Consider the following 21,574-nt stretch of genomic DNA (forward strand, 5'->3'; position numbering starts at 1 on the left):
TGGCAGGACAGACACAAAATATACCCTTTAGACTGCAATAAAAAAGACAGGAAGGCAGCTAGAAAGAGCTAGAAAATTACTGGGAGACAGACAGACAAGTACCTAATGGACAAAGAGAAAGAAAAGCAGATAACAGATTCCCCATCATTGTCTATGCTGCCAGCATTGTTCTGCTGTCAACAGTCATGCCAATAAGCCATGATTGAATTATTCCTCTGGAAGCTAGCACACTAAAGCCCTCTCTTGATAGTAAACACCCATCCACCTCTATGAAGTGGAGTTGAGAGGAGGCTGGATTTGATCCAGCCCATATTTACACAACAATAGTCACTTCTGGTGCAGTTTGAGTGTCTATTGCAATCTCAGCTCATGATGAGGAAGGAAGTATGGGCTCTACTTCCCCATTAGCTGTCATTTAAATTCATCTCAGCTAATGCACTCCACTTCAGTCTAAGAAGCTGCCACGATCATTACAGCATTGTACACTATATATACATGTTCATGTGCACAAATATTACTTTTATTATCCTGAATCACACGATTCAGGTTATTGTCATCATTCATGTTATTAGGTTACGTCCACTGATCAAGGAGGAAAGCTAAATATCACGAGTAAGAAACCATGAAGGGAGAGAATTGGAAAAGCATTTGCTCTGTGTTTGTATGAATATACGTACTGGATTTACATACGTGGACTGTTGTGACCCCCTTTAAATGTGTGCATAGGTTTACTTTTCCATGTCACGTTTCTGTCATTCAGCATCATAAAAATGACTGTGTGAGATATATTTTTGAAAGATGGATGTTTGAAAGTGGCGAGCTCCTTTTGCGATTAATTTCTGGAGAGGGGGAGAGCTCTCTGCTGCCATGGACCTAAACTGCGATTCATCACAGCTGATGCCAAACAATTTATGAAGTACAGAGGCTACAAACAGCTCTTCAGCAGCATTACGAACAGGTTGAGATGACTGCGATTGACTGTGTGGGAAAAACTGCTTTTTCATCCCAGAACTTTGCTCAGAATCATTATCAATTTAATATACTGAAGAAAAGATTATTGAAAGATTACCTTCAGATTTTAGTAAGATTGTTAGACTGCCTGCTAAAGATTTTTTAAAAGTTCTAAAAACTTGCATTACAATGACCCGAAACACTGCGCAGTGCAATAGCATCAGATGACCCTTCAAACCTTAGATTTGCTACTAAAACTGGCCTTCTTGGATCATTTTTCATCCTCTCAGCTGCACCTGTAGCCCAAACCTGCCCTGATATAGCACCTTGTGTTTTCCAGCACAGGGCTATTTTCTGTCTGAACACCTGCGAGCCCCCTTTCTGTAAGATCGTGGTACTTGTAAAAAAATATAGTGCTAGCTAGCATCCTGTAACATTAAACATAAAAAGTGCAAATCCAGCATTAAAGACATGCACATGCAATTGTCACAAAATTAAAATTTATTGCAAAAATGGTTGCAAATGCTTTAAATAATTGCACACATACATTTTCTTACTCTAAGGACATATAAAAGAGACGTAAATGTCTTTTAACAGAAAAGTGAGGCTTGAAATCTTGAAAAGCTCCCTGAAGTTCCAGCTAATAAGCTGAAGTTATTGCTACCCACGAACAAATCTCGCAAAAGTAAAATCTTTAAAGCTGCGTGTGTGTATTAGCTTGTATGAATGTGTGTGTGTAACTCTACTCATTTGCCTGTGAATCAAATCAAAATTACTTTTGCTCTCGCTGTATCAGCCTACAAGCCTGCCAACCCCAGCTCCTAGCACTTTCATTCATTTCATTTCATTCATTCACCTCCTGTCACTCTCACTTCCTTCCTCTCTTTTTTCCACCTAGCTGCAATTAATCTGTTGCTCAGACCTTCCATCAGTCTGACTTAACCTACTTTCTTTCTCATTTACGTCTCCCTCTTCCCTTCTCGCTCTCGCCCTATAATTTCTTTGCCTCTGTTAGCTTGGTTAAGTTGACATGACATTCACGCTGTCCGCTGAGCCTTGTACAAGGCCATGACTTCTCGAGTTGTGGTAGTGGAAGTCTAATTATTTAACTGCTAATTAAGTCAGTGTGTGGCAGGGATGATCCAAATAGTTAAAGTTAATGAATTCAAATCTGCCTCCGGACATGCGCATCAGCTCACACACCAACTGTGTTTCTGATTCCACATTTTTAGACCAGTGTTTTTAGTCGTTTCTGTGACACAACAACAACAAGAAAAGTGATCTCAACATGTAGATTAACTGCTGAACTATAAAAACATGGTGTCTGTGAAGGTTCTCAGTCATCCAGGTCATCGTAGTCAAAGGAGCTTGCAAAGAAAAGTGTCTGGACTTGCCATGTTTTTGTCTTTTTGTCCACTAGGTTTATATCTGGGACTCTCCACCATTTGACCTTAGAACTGAAGAAGCTTCTCGGATGAGAGGTGAAACGTCTTCAAGCAACTTAAAGAAGTCCAGACGCTTTTCTTTGCAAGCTCCTTTGACTATAAAAACATGGGTTTCATCCACATACCACAGCTTGTTCTGATGTTAGGACCACAGGTGTGAGAGTAGGTAGGGGCGAAAAACCTAGTATCTCAAATTGTAAAACAACACTGATGTCTGAAATGCTCCAGGCCATTACTGATTGGACAGATGCAATTGTGTCACTGTCACATAACCTGATCTTTGCTGATTGGCTGGGAGAAATCCATGTGGTTCTACACCCTGAGTCATGGGGAGGCCAATTTTGATGTCCATTTAGTTGCCACATATCTTTTCTCACCCATTTAAGGGTTAAACCAAGCCAGTATTGTGCACATGCATTTTGAAGCACTTTTACTTTACATTGGGGGTCGTGAACGTACCTTTGTTGTACATGTTGGTGGGGACTTGCACCACGCTGAGGTTGAGGTTGACTGACAAGTTGTTAAAATGGTCATTGGGTTGCAGGATAAATTCCCCTCCCAGCTCTACACTGTTCCCCTCCTCATCCACCTCATTGATCAGCACTGCATTAAAGTATTCATACTAGAAAGAGACAGAAAGAGAGAGAAACAGACATAAAACAAGGCACACACACAACATAACATACACAACACAGCTAAACAGTCCCTGAAGCTGCCACACAGAGTCGATATTGCGTACTGTGGTAACCTGAATCCTTGGATGATCCCAGACGTGCATGTTGTTACAGTGGAAAGCTGCTGAGTGGACAGATCTCTCCTCAAACCTCTGAACACTCCCTTTCTAGCTAGATGTTCTGGCTCTGGTGTATTTTTAGTACTGCGCATACTGGGGAGACTATTAATAAATCATAAAGCTGGATAAATATAGAGCACATGACTCCCAGCATCCCAAAGGCTCTTAAGTCTGAGATGCCATGCAGGGCAATGCCTGCAAAGGCTACAGTTAAAGCAGAACAAAAGACAACAATCAGATGAACACAGTGAAGCAAGCGAAAAACATCTCAGTGTTTACATGGAAATAAACTATACAGACACATACAGAGGAACAAAAAGCTGAAAGCAGCATGTTTAAATGTTCTTCATGACTTGACACTATTTTTGATATAAAAACAGTCTTTAGTTGTGAAACTGTGCCCAAATAAAACAAATGTCATCCATCCTCTTCCTCTTATCCTTTTCAGGATTATTTACAAGTGTGGCCAAAAACTCCCAAGTGATGCCACATTGATTTTGACATTCAAACCACCACCCCTACATTTAATTTAAACAAAATACAGTTTTCTTCAAAATGATTACAAATATGTGGGTCCTAACAAGTGCTTTTAAGCTCTGCTTAATTTCTTTCTTACTTGAATTGAAACATCTACATCCTTTACTTTGTGTTTATTCTCAGCAGCAGCAGCAACACTCCCCTGGGCAGGTGTGCAGTGGCGATTACATGGCTCACAGTCACAATGATTTCTCTTGTAATCAAACAGAATAAGGTCTGAAAAGGGCTCTTGACAAAAATGAAAAGCCGTTCCCTCAAGTCTAATACAAAGCCTCCGTACATGTGCTATCATTCAGAGGGGCACAGACACTCTCTGGACTTCCTGAGGCATGAGCTGTAACTGAAAAGACAGCAGACTGAAGTAAAGAGTCAGTCTGTATGGAGGCAAGCACTTAGCCCATAGACCTACAACGTACCTCAGTAGGCCCTTTTCTACATGGGACGGAGGAACCCCTTTGCCCCATCAACCCAGTTCTCTATTCTGGCACCAATAACCTTCATTTGGGCTAAATCTTTCTAGCGTCTCTGTGAAGCACCATCATCCCTTCAGCACAGAGCAAAACACAGATAAAGCCATCAATTAGGCTGGCAACAACAGTGCCTATCGGTGTAATTAATCAGGCCTGATTAGACTTATTAGCCTTTTATCAAGGGGAACACTGCCATTTCAAGGTGAGGAGATCAGTGTTGCATATTCTGTTCCATATTTTTAGGCTTTTACCTGAATCTTTCTATTCCTGCATGAACACAAAAAGATCAGGCCAAGCATTTTAGCATAAGAGGGAAAAAAAAGATGAAATGACCAAAGCATACGGAGCAGCGAGCAGATTAAAGAAACACAACATTATAACATCAGCCACTGCATGAGATTGCATCCATAAGCATTTACTTACAGTACAAGCACATTAGTATGCAACTCACTAATGTTGGGGACTTGACTTGTAAAAAGAAATCGTAGGCACATTGACCTTTATGATGTTTGGAATATCATCTATTTTCTACAACCAGTTTGGTACCTGTGTTTTCCAGTCCAACAAAATGAACAGGATTTAAATGAGCTGACTCTGACACCAGCATTTTCATGTCTGTCTTGCTTTGGGGAATCACTTCAAAATGTGCCTTTAAAGATAGAAGGAAGTGCGAGGATATTTTAAAGGGTTTTCTTTAAGCCTGTAACCATGAAACAAACAGGCTGTTAACAAATACAAATGCAGTGAAACAGGATAAATTTTCACTGCTTAATGATAATTATAGAACAAAATCAGGAAAGGAGACGAGATGAAGCTGCTGAGAGGGACAAATAGAAAATATTAAAAATAGATATGTGCAGAACTGTGAATGATACGTTAGCCTGTGTTCACAGCTATATGTCATTCCAATAATGTATTAGAATATATATCTTGTCTACAATACCACTTGATCTGGAACTCAGAATCTCCCTCAAATCAGAAATCGAGAAATCAGGTGTGATTGTAAATGACAGCAAGATTTTTTATTAATTAATTTTTTTTGATTGTACTTGACCTAACTGTACCTTTATCCACTGGTAAAGAAGGTCTGAGTTCCTCGGACACAGCACAACTGTACTTAAACCTCTCAGAGTCGAGCTCCAGGAGGAGGAGAACCTTTCCTGGAGTGTGAACACCTCCGAGCTGCTGAAAAAGGCCCAACAGAGACTGTACTTCCTGAGAATTCTCAGGAGGAATAACATCACACAGAGACTGCTGGTGTCCTTCTACAGAGCCACCATTGAGAGTGTTCTAACTTACTGCATATGCATCTGGTACACTAGCTGCACAGGGGCTCAGAGGAAAGCACTCCAAGGGATCATTAACACCGCCCAAAAGATCACTGGCTGCCCTCTCCCCACACTGGAAGTTCTACACAACGCCCACTGTTTTAAAAAGGCCCAAAACATCATAAAAGACACCTCACATCCTGGCCACTCCCTGTTCGAACTGTTGCCCTCAGGCAGACAGTACAGGGCAATCAGAGCAAGGACTAATAGACTCAAACACAGCTGTTATCCAACTGCAATAACACATCTGAATACTACAAAAAAATGTCCATCATGCCACTCTTGTGTTAATCTATGCACGGTCTGAAGCATGTGTGTGGGAATGTATGTGAATGTTTTACTGTTACATCTTATTAGTATTTTAAGTATTCTATCTATTTTATTTATTGAATTTTATTGTTTTATTTATATTTTGATATTGCTAGGGATGATGCAATGATCGGGGACCATTCTTAATTTCGTTGTTCTCATGACAATGACAATAAAGTTTCTGATTCTGATTCTCCAGAAGAAATACATGCATTGCACAAAGACTGTGTGAATGGCAGTAATGAAAATTACAACTGTTGCATTTGTGGCTGTTAAATATTCAATCAAGTCTTCATTTAAATCATTTTTCACATGTTTTAAATTTGCATTACTTATTGTTGATCCTGGCAAAGCAAAACTGCTGTGAACACTGTAAAAGATAATATAATATAATATTCTAACATTATTATATTAAATCATTTAACAGTTTTGTGTTAATAAAGCAACAAGCAAAATTAAGCTAGGGGGAGTTAAACATTGAGTAGGATATCATTGCAGAGGAGCTTGTAAAACCCACTTCACAGCAGACTTGATCTCTACTTAACATGTTGAGCATTTAAGGCCAATACTAACAAAACGGGAGTTTCATGTACACAGCCCATAGATGCACACACTAATATCTGGCACATAGAAGCTAAAGTGACTGCACGTGCTTAAGGTAAAGCTCCATTGTGTCTTCACTCTGTCTTTTGCACCGTTTCTCTCTCATTTACTTGCTTTTCTGCCTCTCAACTCAATTTTCCCCTTTTGTGTTCCTGCTCAGGCTGCTTCTTATTTCCCATTGTTAGCTTGTTGTGCATTCCTCACCACCTTCTGTCTCTTCCTGGTGTTCAGCTCCCATTGGCTCCCTTCTGCAATTATGTGACTTGGCTTGTATCATCAGGGATATCTGTGGGGAAACTGTTGCACTTCCAGGTTGTCACAGACTAATATCCCTCCCATCTGCCTGTTCATTCCCTGCCTGTACAACAGGTGGGATTTTTTTAAAAAGTCCACCTGTTGTAAAATACAAATTAGCATTATTACTATTATTATGATTAAAATATAAAGACATCAGAGTTGGTTTTTTATTTTAGTGAGTTAGTGAGTTTAGTTTATCAGTTCCCAGAGTCAGAACCAGACATGGAGAAGCTGCATTCAGCTTTTATGCTCCAAACTCCCAGAAAGCCTCCGATCAGCTGAAACACTCAGTTTATTTAAATCCAGCTTGAAGACTCAGCTGTTCTCAGCTATATTGGAATAAAGCACCAAATCCACACTGTTTTACTTTTAAGTTAAAATTTCAAAACTTACATTTTAACTACTGATTTTATCTCGTGTTTTTTGTTTGTTTTTTCCATTTTAAATCATGCTTTTTATTTGTTTTAGTTTTTTAATGTCCCTGTAAAGCTCTTTGAATGATCTTGCTGTTGAATTGTGCTATATAAATAAACTTGCCTTGCCTTGAGTAATGGAATCGAATAAAAAGATTTGGGGTTTTAGAATACCTTTGCCTTATTTGAACTAGCTCTGGAACAAAAACTCAATAACGGTGTTGTTATAGCGATATGAGGAATGGCTGGCGTTTTCAGTTACCGAGTGCCCCATAAATGTTCAGATATGTTTGAGCTCAGGGACTGTGAAGGTTAAGTCCATAACACTCAGCACTATTTGCACTTCAACTGCCTTTAAGTGCTTCTTATGTAACGTTTTGACATACTGTATGTTAGCAGGCATTACTGCTGGGGATTGTATACCTCAGTGTGCAGCATGTCTCTGAAGACTGAAGTGCTGCTTTCTCTTTGTACCCCACTCCAACAAACAGTTTTCACTGTGGATTTGAAACACATTTTCTCATGCTTGCCTCCTTACCGTTCTGTTGCATCAGTAAATTGGATCTTTCTTTTTTTTACAGTCATCCACTCAGACATATTGATATGTCTTAGCTCGTTCCAATTATTGGCCTCATTTTCCCTCCTGTAACGTGCTTTCAAATCTGCTACCTATCACTGACACTACAACTACACAGACATGAAAAACTCTTCAATTTATTTTAAGCAAACTCTGTATCATGATAAAGTTGCAGTGATTTGATGCTTTCAATCAGTGTTGGCCCAGCGGTGGGTTAATCAGATACCTTTTAAGGTTAATTGTAATTTGTAACTTCAAGTCACCATTAGCAGCATAATCACTGACAACAGCAAGTGTCCAGCTCCCAAGCGTAAAATGTTCTCCAGTTCCAGGTGAGTGATTGAAGCCAGTGACAATGAGAGCAGAGTATAGTTTTGGATGACATGTGACCTAGTAATAAATATATTAAAGAGTTACCTAGGCAACCAGAGTGTGCAACATCTGCAAGCGACCAGCAATCAGCTAATAGGTGATGCGTGATGAGATAATCTCTTTCGGTGTGGATGCAGCTGCAGTAAGCACTGCTCTCCTTGTCTGTCACTTTGTCATAGCACTAAAGAGTCGAGTAAATTATCATTAATTTATCATCTGATTGCAGCTCAGATGGAAGAAAAGCAACTAAAAAAATGCTCAAATTTGAAACAAAATAGAAGTGAGAAGTGTTTCTGTGTATTCTTTATGATTATTTCTGATTACTTTGAGGTTCCCATTAAAATTATTACTTTTTAAAATGACATTTTAAACATTGTGACCTCTCTATATACACTTAAACAACAAAGGTTTCTTATAGAAGTGGCCACCTAGAAGACAGAGCAACACTTAATGACGACTCAGTTGAAAGACACAATTAGAGCTGTGCATATGTTAAGTGTTAATTGTTTTGAAAAACAGAAATGAGAAAGATAAGTCACCAGAGGCAACAGCAGTTCAAAGTACAGAAAACACAATGCTTAAAAAAAGTAAAGACATAACACAGCTAATTAATCTGCTAACAAATGCATTTATATTCACAGTATGTTGTCTTTCATTTTGATTAAAATTGCACATTTTCAATAGTGCGAGAGCGAGTGTGGGTGTCTGAATGGAGTCCAGGGCAAGCCATGATGTGTAACTGTGTGTGTGTGTGTGTGTGTGTGTCTCTGCATCTATGCATGTGTGTCCAAGTGTGGGTGTCTGTGTTGAGTACGTCAATTATGCCATTCCAGCAGTGCAGTAAAGGAGAGCCCAGTGCCGCTAATGCAGTCCCAGATCGTAGTGTTAACAACCTGATCTTTAACGCTGCGGTGCATTACGTTGAGAGATTGTAGCATCAGCACCCACTCACTTAGTGTGGGACAGACAAAGAGGGAGAGGATGAATAAAGGGTTAGCAAAGGGTAAAAAGTGGAGCCTCTTCAGTTCCCTTTTTCAACATGCAAGCCAAAAAGGATTTATTGTGTAATATGTACCACCTCACATTAAAATATTATCATGGCACTGAGTTTGATATAATCACACGATAAGTGGATTTACAAAAACAATCACTTTCTGCCTTTAATTCTTTGGCTCGACTTTTGAACATATAGAACCACGAGACTGATCGCTAAGTGAAAATTAGCCTTTTAACAAATGCTCACCACCTGTTCAATTGCTCATTAATGCAAATGCCTTCTGTAATTAACTAATCAGATGGCAGCTACTCAATGCATTTAGATATGTAGACATGGTCAAGTTCGAACTGCCAATCAGAATGGAGAAGAAGGGTGATTTAGGTGATTTTGAAATTCATGATTTTGTGTCTCCGATGCTGTTTTGTCCTCTCTTTGGTGGTTCTGACCTGCATTTTTTGCTTCTGCTATTTTAGTAAATGTGCTCCAGTGTTTCTCTGGACATTTCACAATGTTCTACATGTGAAGATTTGTGCAACTTTTGCAGGAATGTCTTACAAATAGAAGCACATAATGCTGATTTTGTCTCTAGAATTACAAAGTGGCCGTCTCTCTAACACTGGCTGCACACCAGACAATGGAAACTGTGTTGAGTGTGGTACATGTCTATCAGCCCGTGTTCATTTTTTTAGTCACAGATCAAGATCAGGTCAAAATATTGCTTGTCAATGAAAAAAAAAACTAAAAAGCAAACACACTGCAAAAGTTTAATTTGCCTCCTAGAAGAGCACTGATGCAGTTTAGTGCAGTAAGCCATATCTCTGAAGGCTTTTGCTGATTTTAATATTTTTCCTGCAGAGAGTCAGACAGTGGATCAACAGCCTCAAGAGAAAAAGACACAACGTGTGATTTGGGAAGGATTGACCATGATGCCCCACCCTCTGGTGCTCACGTTTAAATGTAATCTTGACTTAGACTCTTTTCCCCGCTCACCTCCCTGCTCTTTTTGCCACAGTTTGGAAAGGAAGAAGAGTCCCAGAGTGTGAAAATGTGAGTTGAAAACAACCGGGGGCATGGATATAAGTAATCAGGGGGTAAACAAGACAGCAGACTGAGTAAATAACTTGGAGGAAAAGGCCAAGTAAGAGTTTATATAGCTTACTTGAAATCCTACTTCACGCAGCTTAAACTGTGTGCTCACAACTTGGAGTCAAACATGTCTGGAAGTCTATAGAAGCCACATGGGGGTATAATGCACAAACACACCTCACAACATAGAAATGATCTGCGTTTATCTGACCTTTTCTCTTGGAGCTTGTAGAAATATAGAGGAAAAAGTGATTAACAAAGTTTGTTTGCATCAAATATTTAAATCCACTTGGTTTTCTTAGTTTTAATGTTAGCTTGTGGGTAAATGTAAAAATGTACCAGTAGGTACTACTTAAGTTTATTGGCAGACAAAGCATGAGGAACAACACTGAAGACTTTGCTTCCAAGTTTGATACTTGAGCTGCATTTTGCCTTTTAACAGAAAATAGTTCGATGCTTGCAAATAGTTTGAGGTGACTTAAGTCTTTTCTTTATTCTCACTTAATAATATTCTACAGTGTTGTTTCACATTATGCTGTTTTGGTATTGTTACCGAACTAACGTTCACCCATATTAATGAAAAATGTACAAACTTACATGCTTTGCTTTGATCAAAGTTTAGCTTTAAGCAACATGGGGTCTAACTGGCAGTGTCTTGATGCTCTGTGCTTGTTGCTGAGGAGATAATATTACAAACCTCCACTGCCTCACTCAACAATCAACACTGTTTCTGTCTCTGTGGGGAACCTTTTTGAACCATTTTCTGTGACACTGTTAACAAAGTACTTCAGACTACTTTGTGTGCAAGTTTCACTTCAGTTCAATTCATGTTTATTCATGCAGAGTCTCATGGCACTTCATACTGTAAGGTACAAAACCAACAATCAAACAATCCCCTATAAGTGACAGTGGGAAGGAAAAACTCCCTTTTAACAGGAAGAAACCTCCAGCAGAACCGGGCTCAGGGTAGTTTACCCATCTGTCTCAACCAGTTGTGTGTAACTGTGTAATATACAATGTGTTCAAAGCCTAGTCTTGATTAAATAGCTATTTTAAAAAAAGTCACATAAGTGCCCTACATGTGACAGGACACTGAAGCAGGCAAAACACAGACAGAGACATGGGTCAAAACATTTTTGATATTATTAAGCAACAAGCAAGTGGCTCCCTCTCTGCAGTCTACGATAATGCCCCAGACACGGGAGTATGAGAACAAAAAACAGATTAAGCACTTCTTTCTCACTGCTCCCGCCTGACTGGGGCCACATTTTCAGTCAACATCGAGCTTAGCAATTGGCTGTTTGTTTCCAACCTCCAAGGAAGGATTCACTGGCTGCAGAGTGCATGGGAGACTGCTCTCTGCTTTCCTATTTACAGTACATGAGCAATGCGGGTAAAAGAGTGAGAGAGGAAAATCGCAGCAGATTACCGTGCCAATTTCACATGGAAGCAGAAGAGCTCTGGAAAGGATAGATAAGGAAATTCCTATCAAATCGCTGCCAGCCAAATATGTATCCAATAGCAATAAACCACAAACATTTTATAATAAACTCAGAATAGTGATGGAGGAGGGTTCACCCTACAGGATGTGGTATTTTTAGCATAGCTGGCAATAATTACCATCTATTCACCATGTTCTGCAGTAAAACGCGCTATTAGAAATGCCACCATCAGAGCAGTGCAGACATGAACCATGCACACCTACACAGGTGTACATGTACAGTGCTGCAATAATATACATGCATGTTCCCATGCAGGTAAACAGCTTCTGCATTTCATGATCACACCTCAGGAATGCTTAATCATTTCACTGTTTTGCTCAGACAATTTAAACACAATTTACAATAAAAAGAAATATTTAATTTAATTACATAACATATTAGCCCAGTTACCCATAGATAAGCTATCAGATAAACCAAACATAGGCATGCTAACAAGCATGCTGAGCAAAGACAATGATCTAGTACTACCATGATGAGCCCGATAAAGAAATAGTGATTATTATACGTATGAGGTCGTCACACGATGCAAAGTCTGCCTTTGTCTGTGAAATTTAAAATTTACCAATATATTTGTTAGTACAACACAAAGATGTCTAAATATTAGGACTGAGGTCATCTCAGTGATACCTGCAAGAACAGGGTGATGATGAAGGGAGAAAGATGAATAAGATACGACGATCAGATTGAACGGCATTTAAACATTTCTTTTATAAAATAAACAAGTTAACCACATGTGTGATCCTCTGCTGTTAGTGATCAATGAATTATTCGTTTAGAAGTGACGCACAGCACGACCACGAGTGATTCTGAGTTTGCTGTGCAGGTATAAAAGAAACTGAGCTGGTTATTACTGAAGAAACCACAGTTAGCAAAGTATTTTCATTGCATATTGAAATTAAAAACCTTTTTCAGACTCTGTGTTTTGTTTTATTTTTGTCTTCCATAACAGGTTTTGGTGTCTGCAGCTGTTGAGTATATTCCTTCCAAAATACAACAGACTTCTCAGTCAGCTGGGTTTGCACGGTGTACTGTTTGAGCTGTACTCCAGTTGGTTTCTTCAGTTTGTTGCTCAGTTTGAAGCCATCTTCTGCCAGTTTGGGGCAATATCTGAAAAAATGTAGTACGGAAAATGTAGAGTACTCTATTTCCAGTTGTGCTACTAATGCTATTTTTGCTTTGCTCCTACCAGTGACAAGACAGAAGTCATAGTGGGCAACAATATTCTTTAGTTAGGTCAAATTACAGGCTTATATTTCCTTTCTTCGGTCCCTCTCACCAGCTTCCTTTTCTTTCCCTTTGTCTTCTCTTTGTCTCCAGATACATCATATTAGGGCTGCTCGATTATGGCAAAAATGATAATCATGATTATTTTCACTGAAATTGAGATCTCGATTATTTGACGATATTTATTTAACCCTTTAAGACCTACCATAGAACCAAGTCCGCCAGAGCTTATATTATATGTTTACATGCTGTAGTGCCATTTGTGGGAGCATTTCAAGTTGCTATACATCAATACAACTGTTATAGCCCATATTTTAAAAATATGTATGCATTAAGTCCATAGTAATTACATTAATTGCAAAAAAGTGCAATAAACTACAAAAAAATTGAAAATCATTTTTGTTTTTTTTACATATATTTCTACTTGGAGAAATTTAATTAAGAGGTTTATCCCTCAAAACTTTAAATACAAAAAAGTTGCAAAAAATAGTTTACAACAACAGGAAATTTATTTTGAGTGTCTTCATAGTTTTATTTTGGAGATACAGCAATTTTTATATACTGCAGGGAAAAACAAAAAACAATCCTATGATGCAAATTTGCAAAGAAAACAGCAGGTGCATCAAAATAAACTATTTCCAGCAGTGCAACTCGAGTTTTAAGCATCCCAGAAACTATTCAGAAAAGTCAAACATGACTTATAAAAACACCAGTATAGGCTTTTAAGGCCTACAAGTAAAAAACTAAATTTTCCGCGAAATGACGTCACTTCCGGTTTCGGGCAGGAAATGGCGGACATGCATAGTTAGGGTGACGTCTGTGTCAATGTGGGAAGTGTTACGAACAGCTGATCCGATCGCCAAAGCGTGTTTCTGGAGTATTATGTTTTTGTTGCTGCAAGCGCCTTTATGCAATTTTTGCAAAGCTTTATGGGGAAGGAAACCGTGACCGAGGACAAGCTGATGACATCAGATGTAAGTACAACTCCTCCGGTTTCATATGCAAAACAAATTATTGCGCTAGCTTACACGGTTCAGGTTCTACAGGGATTTAAAAATAGTCACACAAAACGGAGCGTGCTGCTCTGACCGGCTTTAAAGGGTTAACAATGTGTTGAATAATGACTTTAAAAAATAATATAAAACAGTGTGCAAATACTGATAACAGTGCAAATGTTTGCAATATAAGAAATCAATGAAAAATGTCAACATCTATGTTTAGTGAACTTTGCAGTGTTGCTCTGTGGTGCAGCTACGACACCGTAGCAAAGTTTACACACTGTGTCTACTTGATCCACGTCTGACTGAACCCATAATGTTTCCAACCACTGAAGTTTTTTTTACCTCTTTTTAACCAACGGCCGTCACTCTCCTCTCCAAATAACTTCTGCTGAGCTTTCCGAGCTTCCCTCGGGTCCTCTTCATTGTTGTGACGTATGTTCGAAATGCAGAGAGGTGCGCTCGATTTGCCACACGGAGCAGGGCGAGAGTAAAGCATGAGGGAGGGGCTAATAATCGGCTCAGTCATTTTTAATGATCGTTGAAAGCCCAGATCGTAATCGTGATTAAAATTTGATTAAAATTCGATTAATTGAGCAGCCCTACATCATATAGGTGTGGTAGTATAAGGTATCTTGATAACTGTATATCAGAATATGCAAAATGCTCAATTTACTGTTTTTATGAGCCAGTATCAACGTCTGAAGCTAAAAAGCATTAAAGCTAAAACAAAAGGATGCTCATCTCATCACTACCAAGTAATTATCAGCATAAAGCACCACTGTGACCCCACACGATGTTATTGCATATTAAGCTGCATAGCAAACAAAAAAGACAAACCCAGTACTCCATAAATATCAAATGCACATGACCACAAAAACATGCAGAACTATATACAATACTTTCAACCCAATATTGAAGAAGACAGTTTTGTTTGCTTGCCCTTGTTTTATGAATAAATTATTAGTTAAAACCATGTTAAACGGAGCGGTTTCTCTTATTTGTTTTGTCTTCTATATGTCAGTGCATGTGTGCGCTTGGGTGTGAGCATTGTTTTAAAGCACGGTCAGAGTGTTAAATGGTGTAATTTTCCTTTACAGATCAAAGGAAGGAAATTTCAGTTTGTGGAAAAAACAAGAACATAAAAAAAGAAATGACAGGGGCAGAGCTGGACAACAGTCAGTGGTTAAATCTAGCAACTGATCCTCCTTAATAACCAATGACAGCAGAACACCGCAGGATATTCACTGTAATACCTTTAAAACCTGACAGAGTAAACACATACTCGCTGCTGCTGCCACTAACACACATAACACGGCTGCCAAGCGATTTATAAGTAGTTTTCCAGCAAATACTCCCAAGTCGACTTAGTATCATATTTCCTCTTTAAAACTCAAGTTTCTGCTGTTGCTCCTCCCACTTTAAGAAACTTCTGAGATGTGCTCGATGCTTGAACAAACTCGCCCCGCCACATATTCAGCTATTCTGCCTCTCTCTCTCTCTCGCACACACACACACACACGCACGCACGCAGACACACACACACACACACACACACACACACGCACGCACGCACACACACGCACGCACGCACGCACGCACGCACACACGCACGCACGCACACACACACACAAAGTACAAAGCTGCACTCTAAAAATTAAAGCTGCTCAAATGGATTTGAGGCAGAACCATGAGAGCAGAAGCTTGGTTTGGGGGGGTGTATACAGAAATGATTAGCTGAATGCATTTGCCCAAGTCTGCAGAAGTGAGGATGGAACTCCCAGGGAGTCATTTAGAAAGTGTTGAATGTTTGAGTGGGAATGTGACAGAGATATAACACCATAAATAATTCATGATTTATGTTTCAGACTCAAAAGGTGTTTCCCACAGAGTATACCCAGGTATAAAAACATGACTATTATTGCTTGCTTTACATATCTATTTGACAAACTAGATGTGTTTCCTCCCCCATGCAATTAAATGTTGAGTTATTATACATCTATAGGTGCAGCTGCATCACCTTTACTGGCTCCAGATTTGTTCAACTACAAATAAGGATTTGCAGTTGGATTTGCAGAGTTTCCCCTTACCCCTCGCCCTATTCAGGGGTATTATCAGAATGTTGAAAGCATCACAGGGTCTACCTGAGACAGCAGGGGAATGCCCTAGTCATACTACACACGAAAATTACAGCTGATATGGGCACTTTGCAAGCCCCCATTAGAGCCGCAATTATCCTCCTGGGAGTGAAGGAAAATTCCACCTGTTGATGTGGTCGGGTGGAAGAGGTGTTACCTTTGCTTGGTCCTTTCACGTCCCAGCATGCCTTGGAAAAGCATGAGGCAAATTGTGTACAATAACTCCCTTCAGTGCAGTGGTTGTTGGTCTCCACAGGGGCTGCTGTTTGTCACAGATTCTGTTCGTAATTTCTATGGATAGTTTTTCTAAGTGCAGCCGAGGGCAGAGCATGGATGGGGGAGGATTTGATGGTCTTTGAATTTTGTCTCTGTTTTTTCGCAGACAATGTGATTCTGTTGGTTTCATCAAGCCATGACCTCCAGCTTATACTGGGGCTGTTTGCAGCCAAGTGTGAAGTGGTTTGGATTCGAATTAGCAAATCTGAGGCCAGGCATTAAAAGGGTGCAGTGCCCACTCCTACTCAGGTTTCAGAACGAGCTGTTTCCCCAGGTGGAAGCGGTTATGTATCTCAGTTACTGCTCACAAATGAAGGAAGAGTGAAGCAGAAGATTGAGAGGCTTGACAGGGACGTGGATGCTACACTAGTCTGTTGTGGTGAATAGAGCTGTTCATGAAAGTGAATCAAGATTGATCAAGATTAATCTCTATTCCTACCATCCCTCGTTGTCACAAGATCTTGGTAGTGACCGCAAGAATAAAGATTATGGAAGGGAGTGGCAGAAATGGGGATCCCCTAAAGGGTATGTGCGCTTTGGTCATTTAGGAGGGGCTCACAGTAAAACTGCTACTCCTTAACTTTAAAAGGAGCCAGTTGAAGTGGTTTGGGCATCTGACCAGAATGCCTTTTAGGTGAAGTGATCTGGGTATGTACTGGAGGGCCCAGAAGACTCAGGACCCCCTTCAAAAGATGCTAAATAAGATGTTGAATAATAATGTGGATTATAGTTGGGATAAAGGCTGTAAGTTGTATTAAAACAATGCATAGATTTTAATTTTACAAAATATGTAAATAAATTGTAACTCTACAAAAATAGTAATCATATTTTGTTCTTTAGATGACATTAACTACACAATTCACAAAGCTGTGAGTAGAAATAAGGTTTGCTACTATTATTAGTATTAGTACCAAAAGTATTATTATTTCTCTATAATAACAGCAGACAAAAATTGCAAACCTAAAAAACAAATGTAAACACTTATTTATAAAACATGATGCAAATTGATACTTTTTCTTTTTCATCATTGATGACAGAATTATTTAGCTGGTTGAATTGTCAGTAGTGTCCAAGAATACACACCTGTAGGTTTGGATCCTCTTCATGTTGAAGGTGAGCTTCCTCTGCTGCCTCTACCAGCCTCTACAGGAGTAGAGAAGATAAGAGAAATAGAAAAGCTTGAGTAAAGAAGTGAATTGATTAGTGGGTCAAAAATAATAGGCGGAGAAAAAAGCTTTACGACCAGCTTTAAAAGCACCCTTAGCACTTAGGCTACACTAAAACCCCTCAGGAAACGCACAAATACACACACACAGATAGAAGACAGACATTTGGCGATCTCGTGAAAAGAGCCTATTTTCCTTAATGGTTCAGCGTTAGAAGTAATGACCGCCTTAGGTTCTTTGGACACTGTGACAACAAACTCCTTCATCAGTTCATGCTGTTTTACACATGCACTTTTTCGCTCATAAACTCCACAACAACAACAACATGTGATGACACACGAACACACACATACACTCCATTATCGCCCTCTTGCTGTTACCGTCTGCTGTGCGTGCCTCTATGTGGGTGAGGGTATATCTGTGCCTTCTTTCACCCTATCTTTTTTTTTTTTTTTTTTTTTTTCTAAATGACATCAGAAACAGCAGTATGCGACATTACGTGATGGCAGAGCTTCAGTTCATCCTTTGTCATTTTTTTTTTTTTTTTTTTTTTTTTTTAATAAATAGGACAGGGGGAATGAATGAGAGAAAGAGGGGGAGAGAAAGAAAGAAAACCAAAGGGGAGAAGAGACGGTGAGAAGGGGGGGGAAGAGAGAGAGAAAAAAAACAAAAGAGCTCCTGGGTCACCTGTATGGAGAAAAAAAAAAACAAACAAACAAAAAAAACAAACAGAGGAGACAGCAAACAACAAAGAGCAACATAATAATAGAGAAAACAAAGCACCATCACAATAAACTAGCTAGTCATAGATATCAATATTTACTAAATAATAAACGATATTGTGCAGCACGCAAGATAGACAGCGCACAGTGTGCTTTGAGGCAGCAGCCAAGAAAGCTTTAGTCCGCGTCTGTGAATACCCATGTGTGCATACCTGTGTGGATCAGCATGCTTGCATTCCAAAGGTTTCTCCATGTAATGATCTGCTAGGGAGTGTGGGGGGGCCACAGCCCCGTCCTCCAGGGTGTGAAGCGGGTATGGAGGAGATCAAAACTCCAGACATCCAGAGGCCCCCAGAACACAAGAGACCATGGAAGACCAACAGAGGGGCAGCCGCGCCACTGTTCCAGTAAGAGCTGAGGAGAGTCCCAGATGAGGGCTCGCCCAGCAGCCGCGGAGCAGAAGTCAGGGGGAGTTGCAGTGACGCGCCCGTGAGCTCCGCCGGCCCCCAGCTGCGCCTGAGTGACCGAGCCCCAGGCCGAGAGGCCGGGGGCACCCCACCTCCAAAGGGGCCCGAGCGAGCCCCAGGCCCCAGGCCCCAACAAGCGGCCGCCAAGGAGTGAGCCGGTGTGTACCCGGACGCCCACCCCCAGACACAAAGAACCACCAACACACCGACACCTGAGGGAGTCCGCCACCGGCAGGGGAAGTGGTGGTAGGTGGAGATAGGCCTCCAAACCTTGGAGGGCCTGAGGTGTCCCCAGAGAGGTGGCGTCTGATACCCAACCTGACATATAGACACAGACATACAGGCACACACAGACACAAACATCCATTCCCACCCTCATGCTCTCATATGCACTCACGCCACCCTATCTAATGAGAATAATCATCCTTCAGAAGCAGACAAGCTGATGCTACTGTTTGCAAATGAAAGACAATGATGGAAAATTAACAATTTTAAGAGATGGAGTTTATCATATAAAGCAGAAAAAGTAAGAGGCCCCCTTCTATCCAATTAACAGTTTCAGCACTACTGAATGTAGAGTCACTACAGAAATGTTCATTCTTTCTTTTGTTTTTGTGGTAGCATAAAATTGTTAAATGCATAAAATTGTCATTTTTGCATTATCCAATTTGTCCATTTGTGCTCAGAGCTTACAAAGTCAAAACATTTAACTTAAGACAGTTTATCCACTTTGTCTCATCCTGGACGGTGGTTCTGACACTCACAGTCCTTGGCTTCCTTCTTTCTGATCATACAGTCTCAAGATGGTGGATTTGGGGTAAAACTCTCCATGGATGGTCAGAAGCTTTCTTTTTCTTCTGTCTCCTGCTTTGACCAGCTTATTATAGCAGTGGGTATCTGATTGCCAGCAAGGCGTAGGTGTTGATTGCCTGGATCTTGTTCTTCCCATTCAGCTGACTTCTCAGGAGTTGCCTTATTCTCTGCAGTATTTGGTGGTTGCAGCTTTCCTAGTGGTTCCCATTTGCCTGTGGGATTCCCAGGTACTTGTAGCTGTCCTCGATGTCTGCAACGTTGCCTTCTGGTAGTTCGACCCCCTCAGTTCTGACTACCTTCCCTCTCTTTGTTACCATCCAACTACACTTCTCCGATGTCATTTCTGTTGACACTTAGTGGTGTGGATCAGTGAAGTCTCGTTCGCTCCTGGCATGTAGAGGAGGTGGCTGACAATTGCTCCATTCCGTAGTCGGTATCTGTATCTTGTCAGTGAGTCTTGTCTTCTCACTGAGAGGGTTTAGGCCTATGTAGAACAGCAGTAGGGACAGAGCATCTCCTTGGTAAATCCCGCACTTGATGGTGATTTGTGCTGTTGGCTTGAAGTTGGCCTGTAGTGCTTTTTTCCATATCCCCATCAAATTCCTGATGAACCTGTTGATCTTGTATAGTTCTAGGCTTCCAGGATGCATGTGTCTCAGGCTTTCTTGTAGTCAATCCAAGAAGTTTGGAACCACCAGGACTCTCGGCCAATCTGAGTGATCAGGGTAGAAAGGCCTTAATCAAAAAAGTGACCAATACCACTCTGACAGAGCTCCAGTATTGCTCGTGGAGAAAGGAGAACCTTCCAGAAGGAAAACTATTTCTGCATTACTCCACCAATTTGGCCTGTATCGTAGAGTAGTCAGTAGAAGCCACTCTAGTAAACATCACCTGAAGGACTCTCAGAATATGAAAGACAAAATTCCCTGGTCTGATGACGCATTGGCCAAATGATGAGTTACCCACTCATCATTTGGCCAATGCTGTCCCCACAGTGAAGCATGGTGGTGGCAGCATCATGCACTCTGGAAGTCCGACTACGCAAAGGTTCATTTTCCAACCGGACAATGACTCTAAGCACGCAGTCATGATAAAAATGGAGTGATTTCAGGACCACTCTGGGCCTAGCTAATCCCCAGACTTGAACCCAATTAAACATCTCTGGAGAGATCTGCCAGTAATGCTGCCCATGCAACGTGATGGAGCAAGAGCCAATTTACAAAGAAAAACGGGAGAAACTGCACAAAAACAGGTGTGCCAAGCTTACAGCCTTATACTCAAAAAGACTTGAGGCTGTGCTGCCAAAGGTGCTTCAAATAATTGCTAAGCAAAGGCTGTGAATACTAATGCACATGTCTTTTAAAAAAAATAAATTTTGAAGACTTTTAAGCCTTTTTTTCTCTTTCTCATTATGGGATGTTGTGTGTGGAAATGTGAATTGAAAAACGGACTCTCCCCTTTGACCCTTTGTCCAAAGGCCAAGCAAATATTTTAACCCCACACCTTGTTAAGTGAAGTAGGCGTGTTGTGTTATTTTAATGTCTTTCAGAACACCAAACATTAACTAAAAAAATTCCAAGTCTTGCATTAAATTCACTTAACAGATAGTTTATAGATATAATGGTTTAAACCATAAGAAAACCTTAGTCAGCTGCTTTTTCTCCCCTTCGGTTGCCTGAATGGATCCATAAAACTGTCTCTGAATTGTCTTTAGCTGGGTCCACAAAATGTGAGTTGATGATTATATTTTTTGAGAATTAGCCATGCCTTAAAGCAGTTCAAAGTCCAAGGTGTTTGCCCTGCAGAGCCCAAATTCATAATTTTACTCAAAGGTTACTCATGTTTATCTTTGCTTTTGTTACAGTTTAACAGACAGAATAACGAGCATTTATGTAACTGCTGGTTATCAGATCATTAGCATGATAAATGCATGGCAAGAACTCCAAGTAATATTATACTCTGTCAGCACTCACTTGAATCACTCGGGTAAAACTAATATAATGTAATCACGTATAATTAAAATTGCTGACCTGTCCAACTCTTACACCAGGGGCTTAGGTCCAGTAATGCCAGTGAACAACTCTTTTAAC

At 40.3% G+C, this 21,574-nt stretch overlaps 1 protein-coding gene across 1 annotated transcript in view; it reads right to left on the reverse strand.

Annotated features, from left to right (window-relative positions):
• cacna2d3a (calcium channel, voltage-dependent, alpha 2/delta subunit 3a) overlaps nucleotides 1-21,574 on the reverse strand; it is a 141,738-nt gene that overhangs the window by 69,615 nt on the left and 50,549 nt on the right. The window contains exons 4-5 of the mRNA XM_080897817.1: nucleotides 17,400-17,459; nucleotides 2,856-3,018 (exon numbers count right to left, since the gene is read on the reverse strand). Coding sequence (XP_080753943.1) covers nucleotides 2,856-3,018; nucleotides 17,400-17,459 — 223 coding nt within the window. The remainder of the gene's footprint in view (nucleotides 1-2,855; nucleotides 3,019-17,399; nucleotides 17,460-21,574) is intronic.

Source organism: Rhamphochromis sp. 'chilingali' (assembly GCF_963969265.1).
Source record: "Rhamphochromis sp. 'chilingali' genome assembly, chromosome: 12".
In the NCBI taxonomy this organism is placed as follows: Eukaryota; Metazoa; Chordata; class Actinopteri; order Cichliformes; family Cichlidae; genus Rhamphochromis; species Rhamphochromis sp. 'chilingali'.